We start from the raw sequence: 18,281 nt of genomic DNA on the forward strand, positions 1-18,281 counted from the left end.
AGCATTCATGCAAATTTAGTTGAATAATTTTTTTTTTAAGGGATTAGTACATCTATTTAAAAATCATAATTACCTAAAACGATTCAAAAATATAGAATTTATACTCTTGTCATGAAACAACTCTAATTAGATGCTACCCATCACACAAATTACTAGTAAAATCTAGAATCGGTAATAAGAGTCTTTCTATTGATCGGTCATGTCATATAGGCCCGAGTCAGACATCCAATTGCTTCGATTTGAATTATCCGGAGGATGCCTTATATTATATCAAAAAGATGGACAATCAAACCGATTTCTCGATTCAATAGAAGCCCAAAGAAATGAATAGGGTCCCAAATAACGAGAGATATGTAAAAAACAGGTCTGATTACGTCTATTCCTAATCCTAAATGGAATGGTTGGACGTAGGCATCCATATGTCAACATAGTATCTATTTAAATACGCTCGGATGACTCCTTCTCATAATTCGAATGTATATAACCTAGCCCTATTCCGGTCTGGCTCGGTATGGAATGAACTTCTAATCATGGAATCGACTCGATCATCAGCTTATAGATTAGAAGTTCATAACCCTAGCTCATTCCCATTTTGGTAAATTGGGAGGTCAAATCGCTTGTACTTTCCAAAATAAAAAAAATACCAAAACCCCAAAAAACCATCCATTTTCGAAACCCACCTCTTTCTTCTTTCTCCGATTGTCCGTTTTTCTTCCTCTAACCCTCCGTTCTTCTTCTCCGACCATCCGTCGTTGTCTGCCTTCCTTCCCGGCCGGTTCCCTTTTTCTCTGTTGCAAGAGCATTTTGTCTGCATTTATCCCCTTCGAAAGGAGATTTCCATCGGTTCTTTTTCTCCGGTCGTCTCTACCTACCTTCGTCTCTGGCCAACATCTACTTGCCTTCATCTCTGACCGCTTCCATTTTTCCCAGTCATCAGAGCAGTTCATCTCCTTACTTAAAGGTTTGCATTCCAACGGTTGTTTTCAATTTCTGATTTCATGTGCAATATTGTATATATGAGGATATATATTATAGTGATTTGATTAGGATATATCTTATAACTCAACTTGTATATATGCGGATATGCGGATATATATTATAGTGATTTTAAATGTATACATGCGGATATATAAGTGGATATATATTATAACTCAACTTATATATATGCGGATATGCGGATATATACTATAGTGATTTTGAATGTATATATGCGGATATATAAGTAGATATATACTGTGATTTTGAATATATTTTTTGAATATGCGGTTACATGTTTATTGAAGACTACTTCAAAAGATGTTTATGTGATTTTGGATTGTTTTTGAAGATTGAGCACCAATGTGGGAGTGAATTAAGGGAAAATCAATCTTTTCGAAAGAGTAAATTAAGGTTTTGAAGGAGTGAATTAAGAGATTTTGATTGAAAATTAGTATGAGACCCACAATAATTAAAGGATTATAATAATAATTTATGGAATTAAATCTTTTATATTTTAAAAAAACTATAATAAATATAAAAGCAATAAATAAGGGTAAAATCAGAATTAATTAAAATAAAATTCTACCTGCAGAAATCTAAAAGTGTAAAATTAAAAAAATTTACACACAAATAAGTTTCTAAAACAACCCTCCGAAGACATTATCTCTTTTTAATTGTAAAGCTTTGACTGCCACATATCGGTTCAGAATAGCCAAGGCAACGTATTGGGTTGGGCCTACATGATCCAGGCCCCGGGTGCACAATTGGACTGCAAACGATTCGGCCCGAAGTAGGCCCAAAACTAAACAAGTTTCTCCCATGAACTAGTGGTGCAGCCGATTCGGTTCGGTTTTCCAACCAAATAAAAAATCAACGGAAAAAGGAAATGCGTAAAATAGAAGGAAAAAAAAATCTATAGAGGCTTGGTAACTATTTCTCGTTTTCAGTTTTTCTTTTTTAATTTATTAATTAAGAAAAATAAAATTGCCTTGGGTAACTATTTCATTCTCTAAACTTTTAAACTAAAAAAATATATATATAAAAATTAAAATTTCAAATCAAATATTAAAAAGTTTTATGTTATATTTACCTTTTTTATTTGTTATGCATTTTATAAGTAAAAATAACAATATAATGCTTTTATCTATGTTAAAAACCAAAACTTATAAAAATAACAATATAATGTTTTTATCTATGTGAAAAAAAATTAGAAACATGAGATAAAAGAAATTTGATTTTGTTGTTTATAAAAATTTGAAAACAAAGAAAACGTTCATGTTTCTCAAACATTAGAAATAAGGAAAAAAAACCATAAGCTAGAATGATCAAACAGTTGACTTTTAAGCTATTCTTAGCATTGTAAAAAAAAAACAAAAGAAATTTTACTTGAATTTAAGGGGTAGGTTTAACAAATCTGACTACAATAATAGCAAATTTAGCAAATTAAGTACAAGCTAAAAATGACATAATTTTTTCCTCATCCTACAAAACTTTATTTCATTGTCTTATTTCATAAATATGAGAAAACTATTCCCGATTCACCCATTTTCCAAAATTTAGTATGTATTTTAGAAAATATTATGGTTTTTCATATTTTAAAATTGAGCAAAAAATTTTTTGCAAAATTTGGAAAACCTTATTTTTCGTTTTTTATTTTTAAAAATCAAGTTTAGAAATTTAAATGTGTTTTTAAAAACAGTTTATGTTATTACTTTTTAAAAAAGTTTTCAAAATCTAAGTCAAATTAAATAAAAAAAAGTAGTTTTTTAAAAATTTATTTTTAGTTTTGAAAACTTAAATAAGAAATTTAAATATGTTTTTCATAATAAAATAAATAGAAAATAAAAAACAAAGTAATTATCGAACGAAATGAATTATTAACTCCACCCGTTAATTAGAGTTTAAATTACAATATTTATTCGAATTTTTTTTTAATAGGAAAAGATAAAACGACCTTTTAACAGAAAATTAAAGGGAGGTCCCATGAATCCACCATCTCATGTGCGCTTATCAATAATGCAACTTTTTTCCTCGAAATCTTCAAACTTTTCTTTTCTTCTAACCTTCCCAATTTTACTCTCTCTGTTTATATTTGCTATTTATTGTATTTTAATTTTTTATTTATATTTTTAGAAAAATCAGCAATAATTGAATCGTGAATACTAAAAAAGGTAGCTAACTGATCCAGATATAATTTACCTTTTCTAAAATCAGAGATTCAAATATCCTCTTTGAGAAAATTTTATCTTCGGCTTACAAAATAAATAGTCTCACTATTTTTTATTTTTTATTTTCTATGCAAGTGATATTGACGCTAATAAATATATATATATATATATATATATTTTCATTTTTATACATTATCGTACTTTTAAAATAAATATAACTATCAAATTGTTTAAATAAGAAATTTAATCACCACATTTGAAAATAATTATTTTCCAACTACACCAATCTTCTTACATTTACATTAATACCGTGAATTATGATAAGTACGTCTCACCAATGACTTTTCATTATCTTCATTAGATATAATTATTATTTTAAAGGTTTCATAATATATAGTACTATTTTTAATATTTCAAACAAATCGTTCATACATAAGTCGTAAGTTTAGTTGATATCAAACCCAAATTAATTAAACCAAAGTATGAAATTATGTAGAATCATTATCAATTTATTAATACTAAAATATAATTGAGTGAATCGTAGGCATATCAAAGCACAATAATTAAATAAAAGTAACACAAGTTGATATAAACATATAATTCAAATAATTAGGTATAATTATTGTTTTTCTTTATAAGTTATGAATTATAATTTTATTACTAATCTGAACTGAACTTATTCCAACGATTGAAGTATATTAAAATATATGGCTTATTTTTAGAGTTCAAATGTTTAATCACTCATCTCTATATTTATGGTACTAAAAAGTAAGTTATAATTTAGTTGCTTCTAATAATTTATAATTTATAATTGGCCTTTGTTTGATAGAAGAAATATGGAAAAGTTGAGAATTCAGATCTTTGGCTGTATTTCATTCACAAAAAGAAGAATATTGCACGAGCAAAGAAAAGAAAGAGTTTCGAAGAAAAGCTAAAAAGGAACATAGAAATTTTAGAAATCCAAGAAAAGGAGGTCAGTTCACAGGCTCTAATACTATTAAAAAAAGTTTTACCAGGAAAGAAGCCAACATGAATATTATTCTCAATCGTGACTTGTTAGCATGTTGTTTTGTTTAAAGAAAAGTTTAAGTTAACAAATTTTTGCGATCAATAGGATTGACAAAATATAAGAATTAAGTATGATTTCGCGGAGGAAAAAGAAAAAACTTTCATCTGAAAAACACTCTAAAGAAAAAACTAAAAATACCAATATTCCCAATTTGTTGTATTAAAAAAAAATTAATATCATCATGTGCTGTATATAATAAAAATAAAAATATAAGGGGCAACAAAGTATGTATATAAAGTATGTCGAAGAAAAAAAAACCAACGTATGTATATACGCTACGATTTGAAATTAAACAATTTTAAAAAATAGTTAAACAACTCCCAGTTTTTAAGAATGGAAGAGTGTTTACTAAATATATATATATATATATATATATATATATATATTTAACTTTTTAGGAGAATTCTACTAATTTCTTTCAACACTTTGGTAGGAGAATCCTACTACTTTTTTTGCTTTAAAACAAGAATTCTGTATTTTTTTACCAACCTATTCTTTTATAGGAGAATCCTATTTTTTTTGTTCAACTACTGGTTTTTTTTCCCAACCTATTTTTAGGAGAATTCTGATTTTTTTTTTAAACCTGTGTTCTAATGGAATCCTACTGATTTATATAGGAGAATAAGAATGAAACAGAAAAAAAAATTGGAGCACGGTTTATAGGTTTCTAAAATGGTATAATAATGTTTAAATATTGAATATATATATATATATATGTATTTACAAGAAATTACGGTATAAATGTTAAACAAATTAGAACAGGCATGAATTCTCCCCAATTAGGCGAGCAAAGCATATGATTCTTCAAGAAATCCAAACTATTTTTTTGTCTAAAACCAAAATGAAGTTATTTTTAATTACAGTAAAATGAACCATCAAGAATTCAAGTAAAAATATCAATACTTTTGAAGTAAGTGTAAACATTCCATGGAAACCTATTCATAATTATTGTTCGGTCTTTCAAATTCATCTCATTAGTTGCATGTCAATCGAAGTTAATAATAAAGATTAAAAAATAAACACAATTCAAACCCTTTAAGATATAATTGAAACTTTTAAAAGTCTAAAACTAATTAAACATAATGCTGAAATTATATATTATAAAGATAAATTCTTAATTTGATGTCTCCCAACTATGTATACCTGCACACATGTAAGTTTAAATATATTGGTTTGATTTTCCATCTAATATTTATTTACTCAACAAAATAAATAAATCAATAAATATATATATATATATATATATTTATATTTATATACACACGCATAATTGATTCCCATCAATTTGATAACTTTAGCATTTTAAAGTTGAAAAAGCGATAAAGTGGTTTATTTATTTGTTTTTGGAGAAAGTACTTATCATAATGAGAGATAATGTGGATTGAAAGGAAAAAAAAAGGGAAACAAGAAGTATAGTAAAATAGAGAGTGATGAAAGGTGAATTTATTTTAGTACAATAAATGTGGGGTACGAGAATTTGAGTCTTCGACTTTAAAGGAAGAGTAAATGTCTCGTACCGCTGATTTATGTTCATGTTAATAATTAAATATTAAAATAGTTAAATCATATTTTAAACTTTTGTACTTTTAACTCCAGCTCTTTTCTATGGCTGTGTATATTACTTTTTATTATTATTATTTATTATTATTATTTTGACTGAGTTGGCTATATTACTTAATATAGTTTATCATCTCTATTATTAATGAAAAGAAACTATAATCTAATGTACAAACTTTTCTAGATATTTAAAATTAGTTCCATGATATGACACATGAAATTGAGTGTGGTAAATCAAATTTGGTTGAAAAGCATTTTAGGTGGGATGTTAAGAAATTCTTTTAGTTGAAAAGTACAAGTAAAATTGTTTTAGAGTGCAATAGACTACAAATACTTTATTTTGAGTAATTTTATAGTGCACTAAATAATTTACCACGTTCAAATTTTGTTAACCTTCTTTATAAATGAAAAAAATATTGGGTACAATCTCTTTCATTTCGTTTGGGTTGCATCGGTCCTCTCAACTAAGGTCTGTATTGTTTTGCGGAAACTTGGGTATCATACTTAAATAAAATGTAATTTAACGAAAAAGAAAAAAGGTTCTGAATCCACGGCTAAAAACTAAAGGTAAATTCTAAAGGCTAAAAATGTAATTTAACCAAAAAAAATTTAAGAGATTAATTTTCATTGATTATTTAATTAATACCAATTTAATTATAATAAATTTTGGGTTCCTTTAGCGTGTACATTATAGGCACTTAAAATGCTTTCAAGTCTTTCCTTGAACGGAGAACCTGCCAAACTCACTTTTTTTATGTTGATTAATTACTTTATTTTACTAAAATTAAAGGTCCAAATTTGATCCTTAATTTCTATCCATTATTAGGGGTGTTCACAAGTTGGGTTGGGTCGGGTCGGGTTAAGGGGTTTTTTGGGACCAACCCGAATTTTCGGGTTGACCATATGTAGAACCCAACCCAACCCAAATTGATGGCCAACCCAACCCAACTCAATCCAAAAAATTTGGGTTGAGTCGAGTTGGGTTGTCGGTTTTCTTTTTTTTTAATTATTAATTTACTTTTGTTTTGTTTATAACATAGACAAAAAAAATATAAAAAAATCAAAATCTTAATTTAAACACAAAGTCGATGATGAGATTGAGTTTTTAAAAATAAGAATTATTAATTTATTATATATATGTAATATTATATTATAAGTAATATATATATATAAATATAATAAAAAAAACATATATAGGGTTGACCCGACATTTTCAAAGGTCAACCCGAGATCCGATCCAATCCGATCGGGTTGGGATTTTTCCAACCCAACCCAATGTTGGAGGACCAATTATCTGTTTTTTAGTTCAATTTTTTAATGTTCAAATTAGTTTTGTGGCAGATTGAAAAGTATGAGTCTACTGAAAATTAATAAATCAAAATGAGGTTTTAATAAAACATGGGCAACAGGACAGCTATAGAAATAAGTATGAGGGATTTTCGAAAATCATGTATCTTCCTTGACATCGAAATTTATGTATTGAAATATAAGATAACTAAATAAGTAACAATGGGCAAATTTAGTAAGATTTGAATTAATTTCTCCTTCTCCAAACAAAATATTAATAATAAAATGTGGCAACTATATATATCATGAACATAATTCAGTAGTAATTGACATTTATTCTTTTGGTCCGAACCTCGATACTTTCAATTTATTAACTAAAATAATAATAATAATAATAATTTGATTAGAAAATGAAATTTATTGGCGACGGTACATTTCACTTTATGAACAAAATATCTTAATAGAAAAGTACATACTCATAATAGTTTATTATTAATATTTCGATCATAATATTTATTTTTTAAAAGTACTTCATCCTTTGAAGAAAAATATAAATTCTCGTGATTTGTATAAAAAATAAGTTTGAAAACTAAACAAAATTAGTTATGAAATATAATTTTATTTAAGTAGAATAATACTTATGAATAAAGACACCAGGGATCCGTATATAAAGGTGAAATTATTTATAATCGTAACTAAATCTCATGTCATTATTTAAGTTTGGTCATAAGTCAATTATTAATCTACTACAATTGCCCAATTGTCAAATTACGATGAGAGTTTTGTCTTTCGATCATGCTAGTTATGTGTATGTCAGCCAAACCAGGCTGAGTCAGAAAGGTTTTGCTCAAGGTTCATATTAGGAAAAGGAGAACGAAGGGAAGAGGGGGCTGCCCTCAACTCGATCATCCTCCAACAAATATGCATGGTTCTATAGTCAAGCAACTTTGTCGTGAATGAGAACTAGGGCACTAAGTACAAGAGGAAGATTGATATGTGGTAACTTCTACATAGTTCCAATGTACGAGATCTTGTAGGACTTACCAATGAGGCCCTATCGATTAGTTGTGGTTATATAGAAAAACCAAGTAGTCAGAGTCACATAAATACTAGGTGATGAAATACATCTTATGTATAAAGAGTCTCCTAATGCACAATGTGTTTTTTTTCACGCTTCTCGATTTCATAGGGTTGATCGAGACATTCTAGGAGTTCGGTTCTTGGCTTTGATCCACTTCCAAAGCTCGTTTGCGCACTAGCTGAATGTTATTTTCAATTGACTTTAGTCAGGAAAGAAGTATGGAAATACCATACCGCCTTAAACCAGCGCCAGAAAAAATAGAGCTTAGTGAGCGGCATTACGCCGTATTCGATTCAACGTTAATTTGAACTTTGTGCCAATTCACCATTGAATGAGTTTTGAACTTGTTTGATTCTAGGCCCAATTATCATATCACCCAATTTGATCAACCTTAATCTCATCAAACGACCCTAAGAAATACACGTGACAATTATTTGAATTTGTCATTTTTTTACCTTTCAAACTTAATTTAGGGATACATATATGCTAATCTCTAATTTCCCCAAATTCGATAACATATAATTTCGTCATTAATCTTAAAATATGACATGGAATTGGCTAAAATTGGCTAAAATTTATGCTTATTCATCTGCATATTCCTTCTTCTTTCTCTATAAATATATGAATTTGCAACAACAAAAAAGATGTCTAAATACAAACTGATTGCACTCATAATGGATTTAGCTCTTAAAGAATCCACATCAAAGAAAGAAGAAGATCATGAACATGCTCGTGTTCAAATGTGGAACTACATCTTTGGCTTCACTGAAGTGGCAATAATAAAATGCGCCATCGAGCTCAAAATCGCGGACACCATCGAAAGCCATGGCAGTCCCATGACACTCTCGAAATTATCATCAGCTTTAAACTGTTCTCCACCCCTCCTCTATCGCATCCTGCGATTCCTCACCCACCGCGGGATTTTCAAAGAAGAAACCACAGCACAGAATCTCACAGGCTACGCCCAAACACCGTTGTCCCGCCTGCTGGCCAGCAACAGCAACAACAGCATGGCTCCATTTCTGTTGCTGGAGAGCAACCCCGTGATGCTGGCGCCGTGGCACAACTTGAGCGCACTAATTAAGGCCAAAGACGGCACCCCATTTGAGGCCACTCATGGGAAGGATTTGTGGAGTTACACTGCGGCTGATCCAACGCACAACAAGATTTTCAATGATGCCATGGCCTGCGCTGCGAGGGTGATCACTGTGCCGGCAATTCTTGAAGGCTGTGGAGAGATTTTTGAAGGGGTTGGATCTTTGGTGGATGTGGGAGGAGGAAATGGCACAAGCTTGAGCATGATTGTGAAGGCCTGCCCTTGGATCCAAGGCATCAACTTTGACCTTCCACATGTTGTTTCTGTTGCACAAGAATGCGTGGGAGTGCAACATGTTGAGGGCAATATGTTTGATTGCATCCCCAAAGCTGATGCTGCTTTCATTATGGTATGATTATGATCTCTCCGATATATATTTCAAGTTAATGATGTAGGGTTCCGTCTCAAAACCAACCGGTAATGAGAGGAGTAATTCATATCTATTATAAACTTTCATAAGGTTTATTTTAAGTATATTTAGTACAAGAATTAACAGCTATACCCAATTACCATCTCTTTGGGTTTCACTCCTTAAAAACCACCCAGTACACTCTAATTTTATATATAATATGTAGTAAAAAATTAATTTGTTCAAAGTAGAATTTATGTGATCATTCAAAGTATGTAATGACAAGAGGAATTTATTAAGTGTTTCAATGAGTTTTGTTTCTCACTGTTTTTATGTGACAAACAAAACATTGATTTCAAACTCTCCCGAAAAAATTCATTTTTTACTGCATATTATATATAAAATTAGAGGATTTTTAATGAATAAATCTAAAAAGATAGCAATTGCGTAGCTGTTAACCCACTGTGGACTTTTTTCAATTTGCGATCCTTAACACGTCTCTTCAAGATCGTGGTTTTTGGCTCATTGGTCTTAATCAGATTTTATTTTTTGACCGAAGACTCGTTTGAGCTTCTTAAATTCTAATACTATATTAATATTCATGAGTTCCATCTCAAAACCAATTAACAATGGAGGAATAGTTCATGTCTATTATAAACCTTCAATGTCCCTTTTCTTTCAATGTCGAATTCTTAACAAAGTCATTAACTTTGATACACATGTATATAGTGGGTTCTACATGATTGGAACGATGAAGATTGCATCAAAATTCTGAAGAACTGTAGAGATGCCATTCCGAAAAAGATTGGAAAAGTGATAATTGTAGAAGCAGTCATTGATGGGAATGAAGAGAACAATTTATGGGATGTGGGGCTGTTGCTTGATATGGTGATGATGGCTCATACCAACAAGGGCAAGGAGAGGACATCTGAGGAATGGGCCTATGTGCTTCACAAGGCTGGTTTTACCCGATACACCATTACTCCCGTTAAAGCTGTTCAATCTGTTATTCAAGCTTTTATTTGATGTGTATCTAGAAAAGAAAATTTGAATCTACTCTTCTCGTACCGAGTTATTAATTATAATAAAAACGAGGTTAATTAACTTAAGCATAGTTCAGTAGTTTAAGAATTACATCGACTACTTCAAAAGGCAGTGTGTTTCTGTTTATGAATCTCCATTTTCTTAAGGTGTGTTTGAAGAGTAATGACGGTAGAATGAATGATTTTGAAAAAAATAGATTTAAGTATACATGTGATTTTAATTAGCTTTCCTAAAATTAATTTTTTAATTTGTCTGATCAATGAAAAAAATATGACTCCCAAACACACTCCTCTTCTAAAAAATCTCTTTTACTGTTGGGGGACTCTTTTAATATAATTTTTATTTAAGTTTATAATTGCAAACTATAGTTATGTGCTCTGGAAACTTTTAGAAAACATTTCTTTTATATTTTAAAAATAAAATCTTAATAAAAAATTATATAATATGATGGTAGAATTTGCGATTTTGATAAGGATCTGTTTTAGAGTGACGGTAGAATTAGTGATTTAAAAAAAAAGAGATTTAAGAATAATTAATTTTTCGAAATCACCATATCCAAGTCGTACTTTAAAACTCACTCCCTTAAAATCAACGTTTTAATTTGACAAACTAGAGTGATTATGATAATGTTAAAAATAATTTTGAAGATGCTAAAATCGTTCTCAAACTCACCCTAAATTAAATATCTCAGATCACTATTTTAGAACACCATGACAAAAGTGATCGTTTCAGGCCATTTCAACCTTAAAATATAATTCATTATATTATTGCATATATGTACCAAATTAATGTAAAAACCAGTGAAGAAATCAAATAAAAGAAAGTAATAATACTATTACTCTTTTGCTATTTTTTTTAATAATATTATTTGTTTGAAGATGGCCATTATTTTGGTCCGTTATATTATATGGAATACTATATAATTCCAACGAGCGGCTCACATGTGAAAACTATTTTATAATTTTTTTTAAAGTATACAATTACCAAATTGAAATATAAGTACAAATCTAAAATAAAATTTGAAAACAATTTAAGAACCACCAATTAAAATATAATTTAAGTTTTATTTATATATTTTTATTTTATTTTGTTACATATATCATGCTTTCAAAATTAGTATTTATTGGAATGAGGGTAAAATACTTATTTTTAAGACACCAAATAGTTTGTCACCCAAAATTATCATATTCTTTTAAATAACAATGTTTTTTAATTAGTTTAAAAATACAATATTTCTTAATAAATTTTATTAAAATATAACAATACGGATGTAATGAGAAGAAACCAATTTCAAAGACATGGACTAATTTGTATTAAAATACAATGGTTCAAAATGAAAACATCATCCATCGTAATATTATTCAAATAATGACATGTAAATTTGAATTATGTTCAAACTAGTTAAGAATATATATTATCGACCAAAATATTAAATATTCGAATTCTCACCTCATATGTTATTGAACTAAAAAAAATTCTTTTAATTTAATATTATGGATTAACTGATAAAGAGACCAAACTAACAACTGCAATAATGAATCTAAACTAAAGGTGGAAAGAATCATTCACGGAATACTTTTTTTATTTGTTAAAGAGGATTGAGTGAGTAACTAAAGGCGGAAAATAAATATATAATTGTGTAAAAAAAAAGGGAAAATTCCTTAGAAGTATTTAGCTTTTCTGAGCAAAAACATAAAAAAAAATAATGATTCAATAATGGAACGACTTTAATTTCCTTTTTTAGAAGGAATATTATTCGTAGTTAGCAGATAAGAAGGAATCGATCTGACCTTAATCTGAATTATTTTGTCTGTTCCTTTTCTTGGGAAAAGTCCATATCTCTTGTCCAGCAATAATTCAACTTTTGCTTTTCATCCAACTCGCTCTGCCCCTTAAACTACAATTATTCACACATTGATATTAATTTTATTAGTAAGACACTAAGTTTTAATCAATTGAGTTATATTCGATTTGATACGTGAGACTTATTTTTATACCAATCTGAAACACAAATGTTTTATTTTTAAACAATCCATTTCCATACGGTTAAAGTAATTAAAAATTTTTAATAGAGAATTTACTTTTTTTTTTATTGATTTGATTAATCAAATATGAACATAACTTAGCGATATAGATGTCTATTCCTTTCCTCTATTTCTTTCATTGATGCCCAGATTCGAATCTTCACCCTTTCACCTTTATTATACTAAAATATATTATTTTTAGATTATAGAGTCAATTTGACAGCCTTAGCATTTTAAATGAAATCATTTTTATATTGACAACCAAACAAAATCGCTTTTTGTTTTTACTTTTTGTCTTTTTGTTTTTTTTTTGAAAAAAGTACTTGTCATAATTAAAAAAAATAATATACTTTTGAAAAGAAAAAGGGAGATGATACAAATATAGTAAAATAGAGAGTGGCTAAACTTGAAAATTAATGGAAATAAAATGGTTGAATTAGACTTTTTAATCTCATATACATTTATTCGAACATAGTTTAGGGATAAAATACCTGTTACCATTCCAAAAATCAATAGTTTAATCCCCATTTTACAATTTCAAATTAGAAAAAAATGTTAGTTTTGAGTTTTTCTTTGAACTACTAATAATGTGATTTTTATTACTAGTTCTGAGTGAAATCCTAAACACAGTTTTATACGTTGGGTACTTTTGTTACTTCTTTAATAATTTAATAACAAATAACATTTCATAAGTTTTAATCCAAAGATATCTAGAGATGATTATGAAATTTTTAAAAGCACCAAACACTGAATAGAATACTAAGGTTGAATTGCCATCATATTAGAGTTATTAATTTCCATGGATTATTTATCATGAATATCAAGATATTTAATTCAACTTATAGTCAATCTGAAAAATCAACTTATAGTCAATCTGAAAAATCAACTTATAGTAAATTTGGGATAACACGTTGTATTTTGAGGTACACTTATAGATGCTTTTAAGTCTTCTAAAGTTTTTGCCAGAAAGAACGTATAGCTCCGTGTTTAGGTTCAAATCTTAATCCCAAATTTTGTGATATAATATTTTAAAAGAAATATTTTCTCAAAATTTATAAGTATGTTACTTTTTAAACATGTACTCAAATATGATGATATATATAAAAAAGTTTCTTTAATTAGTTAAAAGTAATTTTTAACGTTATAATTCTAAAAGCCATACCCAATTTCTCAAACTCTAGCATAACTCATTAATGCTATATAGAGTTAAGTCATCAATAATTTTTTCTATAGGTAGAAAGTTTTGATCCTCATTTTCCTCGCCCATAATTGTAATATTATTTGAGGAAAAAAAAGGACATGTCAAACCCGTTTTAATGTTGATTAATTACTTCGTATAATACTTAAATTAAGGGTCTACATGAGGTTTAGATGCTAAAGACTAGCCTTGAAACTCAAAGTTTGATTGTCTAATTTAAAAAAATTATTGTTTTTCTATTATTATTATTTTTTTAATTTTCCAGAATCGATATCGTGTGACTTACGCTTTGAATCTCTATAACCGGGATTTGTTGTCACCAACACAAAGCTTAAACTCAAGACTTATGGTAGGTGATACCGACAAAAAAAAATCCAACGAAATTCAAATGGGTCGATAAAAGTAACTTATGACGAAGAAATTAAAAGTTTATTATCATATGGTTTACACTGTGGATTTCTATAATCATAGGACTCATTGTTTGTGCTGAACTGTCGTGATATGCTATCACAGCGTCCAAAGTTCTTGTCACTGCGCCATTTTTGAGGGACACTCGCGACGAAATTCATCCAATACATGGAGAATGATTAAAGACGAAAGGCTCCAAATTATACCATCCTACCACAATATTCCCCTTCTGCTATATATATATATGTGTGCACTTGCAAAACTAAAGACAACTAGTAGAAAATTAGGAGTAAAGCCACCATGGAAATGACCCGTAGAGAATCCATATCAAAGAAAGAAGAAGAAGAAGAAGAACATGCTCGTGTCAAAATCTGGAAATACATATTCGGTTTCGTCGAGATGGCAGTAGTAAAATGTGCCATAGAACTTAAAATCGCAGAGGCCATCGAAACTCAAACAAGTCCCATGACGTTGTCGCAGTTATCATCTGCTCTAAGCTGCTCTCCTCCGCTCCTACACCGCATCCTAAGATTCCTCGTTCGTCGTGGCATTTTCAGAGAACAAACCACAACTGAAAACCTCACTGGCTACAGCCACACACCGTTGTCTCGCTTGCTCACTACAAGCATGGCTCCATTTCTGTTGCTCGAGAGCAGCCCCACAATGCTCGCACCATGGCAGAAGCTTAGCACGTGCGTTAAGGAGGGCAATGGGATTGCACCTTTTGAGGCTGCTCATGGGATGGATGTGTGGAGCTACGCTGCAGGTGATGCAGTGCACAGCGCGCTGATCAACCAGGCGATGGCGTGTTCTGGGAGGATGATCACTGTGCCTGCAATTCTTGAAGGGTGTAAAGAGATTTTTGAAGGGGTTGGATGTGTGGTGGATGTGGGGGGAGGAAATGGGACTAATTTGAGCATGATTGTGAAGGCTTGGCCTTGGATTCGAGGCATCAACTTTGATCTTCCACATGTCATTTCTGTTGCACAAGAATGCATGGGTGTGCAACATGTTGGTGGCGATATGTTTGATTCCATCCCCAAAGCTGATGCTGCTCTTCTCATGGTTTGTGTAGCCTAAAATTCGTATATTCTCGTTTGATATTTCTTTCGTTTCTCCTCAGTATTTCTAGTTTTATTAATATTTATAGAACCAATGTCTATTATAAACTTTTGTTAGGTCAATGTGGGATAATGTCCCTCAAGATCGTGGTTATTTTACTTTATCGATCGAATCCTACTTTTGGACCATAAGCTCGTTTGACTGTTTTAGGGTCTGATACCATATTAATATTCATGGAGTTCCATATCTAAAAACCAGTTAGACAATGAGGAGAGTAACTCATGTCTATTATAAATCCTTGTAACAAGTTTCATGTTTTTCAATCAAAAAAATAGAATTGGGTTTGGTTTATTTTGTGTTTTTATTTTAAAAAGAGAAAGTAAAACATATGTTGGTTAACTATTTATTCTTTCTCCTTCTAAAATAATTTTTATTAACAAATACAAGTGAAAATTTTATATGAAAATTAATTTTTTTTATCTAAAGTATTCAAAGTTTTTAGGTTATGTTTAATATTTGCTATATTTATTGTACATTTTATAAGTAAAAAAGATTATTTGAATAGAGCTTTTATCTATGTTTTGGGGGAAAAATGGAAAGAGATAAGAAAATAAGAAACCGTATTTTTTTTGTCTGTTAAATTTCTATACAATTTTGAAAATGTTTCTTATAAATGAAAAACAAGAGAGAAACCATTTTGTTAAACTCAAAACCCATTTCTCATAGTTTGTTTTTAATGGCCACAAACAATTTGACAACTTATCAAGTATTATTTCAATACACAGCTTTATAAGACATGTTTGGTAAGGTTTCTGGTTTTCGTTTCTAATTTTTTTTTTACTTATTAAAATGTAGCACTAATCCATTGCTTTGATACGTGTGCTGAAAATTTGAAGTTATTTTATAGTGGGTTCTACATGATTGGGACGACGAAGAATGCATCAAAATATTGAAGAACTGTAAAGATGCGATTCCAAGAACAACGGGAAAGGTGATAATTGTAGATACAGTGATCAATGAAAAGGAAGAAAACAATCTATCAGATGTTGGATTGATGCTCGACATGGTGATGATGGCTCATACCAACAAGGGAAAGGAAAGAACATGTAAGGAATGGGCGTATGTACTTCATCAGGCTGGTTTTAGCCGATATACCATTACACCCATTCGAGCTGTCCAATCTATTATTCAAGGTTTCCTTTGATATATAGGAAATATATTTTGTATTCCAAGTCTTTATTTATAATAATAATAGTGGCTCTTTTTATACACAAAATTTGAAAATTTTAGAGAGAAATAGTTTCGTTGGAGGCAAAAATATGACATACCACGTGGTGAAATATGGCCAAGCTACCGCAGATCAGCTCATAAGCTCTCATACATCCGAGTTCGTAAGCTTACCTATGGTCAAGCTCTGATGGGAGCTCATCGTTGGTGTCGAGATGAGCGCTATTCTAATGAAAGTTCATCGTTGATGTCGAGATGAACTACTTTTATGAGAGTTCATTTGTTGACGTAGAGGTGAGCTATCTTATAGCTCTTCCATAATGAGATGATCTACTCCGATGGGAGCTCCTTGTTGGGGTTGAGGTGAGCCCTCTCTTCGCAAGCTATAGTCTTAGGATCTGTTTACTATCTAGCCTTAGGATATACATTCACCTTAATGGTACGTTGCTTGAGTTGGGACTTTGAGAAGCTCGATTAAAGAGTCGATACTTAAGTTATGCACTTGAGAGTTTGTGCATGGAGCTTGGATTTTGACTTAAGCTGGACGCTGAGTTTGAGCTTGGAACTTGGATGAGCTTGAGTGTCAAAGTGTTTACTTTCTTTTTGCAGGGCATGAGCTCGCACCTCATCAGCTCCGACCAGTTGCCACATGGCCGACCTCGGTAGCTCGGCAGAATTTTGCATCAACAAGTTTGAACAACTAGTTTTTAATATAATTTTCATATTTAATCCAAAATTAAAGTATTTAAAACCACTAGTTAAAATACAATGATATTGAAGATTTCATATGCATTAGTATTATGAAGTATACAGATTTGTATTTCATGTCTTTTCGAATATGTTTTTAGCAGCAGATTTAGAAATGTGATCCGGTCCATTTGAAAAAAAAATTCAATGTATATATTAGTTAATATATTTGTAAATTTAGTTAATCCAGATATTTTTGATTAATTTATAACATATATGTTATAAAATTTGTATAATTATTATTTTATAATATTATATAATTTATAATATATTATGTTTTAGATATTTTTATTTAAAAATAAATAAATAAGTTTATAACTCAAGATAGTATATTTATGAAAGTTTTTCTTTAATATTTTTTAACGTAATTATGATTTTTAAATTTTGAATTCAAAATTTAAAAAAAATATCACAAATATAAAATTCAAAATTTTTATGGTATTAGATTTAGGTATTTCAAAATAATTTTGAAAATTCTAAATACAAGTTTAAAATATTCTTAAGTTCTCTCTCGTTTATTGGGCGAAAGTTGGCTGATCTTTTCCCCTCCGTGAATGGTGTGCATTTTTTCTAGAAAATAAATTTAGAGGACATTCCTTTCTGTTTTGTTTTGATTCTTCTATATATATTTTTTACAAGAGGTAAGTTCATGGATTGAGATATTATGGACCTCTCTTGCTGTTTTGGAAGAGATTTTCTGGGAAGATCTTTTTCTTTGGTGGTTTTTATAAAAGTTAATTATTCGAATTTTTAATATAACTGCTCCATAAGAGAATTTTAACCATTCTAAAATCGTCTCAATTTTTTTTAGTAAACAAACTGGAGCTTAAATTTTTTTATTATTTTTTGTTTTTAGTCTATTTTTGGTACGTGCACTTCAAAACGTCTATTTTGATCTATGTATATTATTTTTGCTAATTTCTATTAATATTTTCAAAATGTTGATTTTTTTCTTTATATTTTTAATAAGTTAGTATTCTTACCAC

At 29.6% G+C, this 18,281-nt stretch overlaps 2 protein-coding genes across 2 annotated transcripts; both read left to right on the plus strand.

Annotated features, from left to right (window-relative positions):
* The first annotated feature begins 8,768 nt into the window (after positions 1-8,768).
* LOC111007607 (acetylserotonin O-methyltransferase) lies at positions 8,769-10,694 on the plus strand. The gene is made up of 2 exons (XM_022280021.2): positions 8,769-9,585; positions 10,315-10,694. Exons 1-2 carry the CDS (start codon positions 8,785-8,787, stop codon positions 10,609-10,611), a joined length of 1,098 nt encoding a protein of 365 aa, XP_022135713.1. The 5' UTR covers positions 8,769-8,784; the 3' UTR covers positions 10,612-10,694.
* A 3,676-nt stretch (positions 10,695-14,370) lies between these two features.
* Positions 14,371-16,597, plus strand: LOC111007578 (acetylserotonin O-methyltransferase). Its single transcript, XM_022279988.2, has 2 exons — positions 14,371-15,324; positions 16,229-16,597. Exons 1-2 carry the CDS (start codon positions 14,560-14,562, stop codon positions 16,523-16,525), a joined length of 1,062 nt encoding a protein of 353 aa, XP_022135680.1. The 5' UTR covers positions 14,371-14,559; the 3' UTR covers positions 16,526-16,597.
* The last annotated feature ends 1,684 nt before the right edge of the window (positions 16,598-18,281 follow it).

Source organism: Momordica charantia (genome assembly GCF_013281855.1).
Source record: "Momordica charantia cultivar OHB3-1 chromosome 4 unlocalized genomic scaffold, Mcharantia_2.0 BLBB01000004.1, whole genome shotgun sequence".
Lineage (NCBI taxonomy): Eukaryota > Viridiplantae > Streptophyta > Magnoliopsida > Cucurbitales > Cucurbitaceae > Momordica > Momordica charantia.

What these genes read in the sequence shown, in the direction of transcription:
- LOC111007607 (XM_022280021.2), top strand. Translation starts at nt 8,785, where the DNA reads ATGTCTAAATACAAACTGATTGCACTCATAATGGATTTAGCTCTTAAA. An exon ending in CTGATGCTGCTTTCATTATG is followed by an intron (nt 9,586 to 10,314) that starts GTATGATTATGA and finishes ACATGTATATAG; the next exon opens with TGGGTTCTACATGATTGGAA.
- LOC111007578 (XM_022279988.2), top strand. Translation starts at nt 14,560, where the DNA reads ATGGAAATGACCCGTAGAGAATCCATATCAAAGAAAGAAGAAGAAGAA. An exon ending in CTGATGCTGCTCTTCTCATG is followed by an intron (nt 15,325 to 16,228) that starts GTTTGTGTAGCC and finishes GTTATTTTATAG; the next exon opens with TGGGTTCTACATGATTGGGA.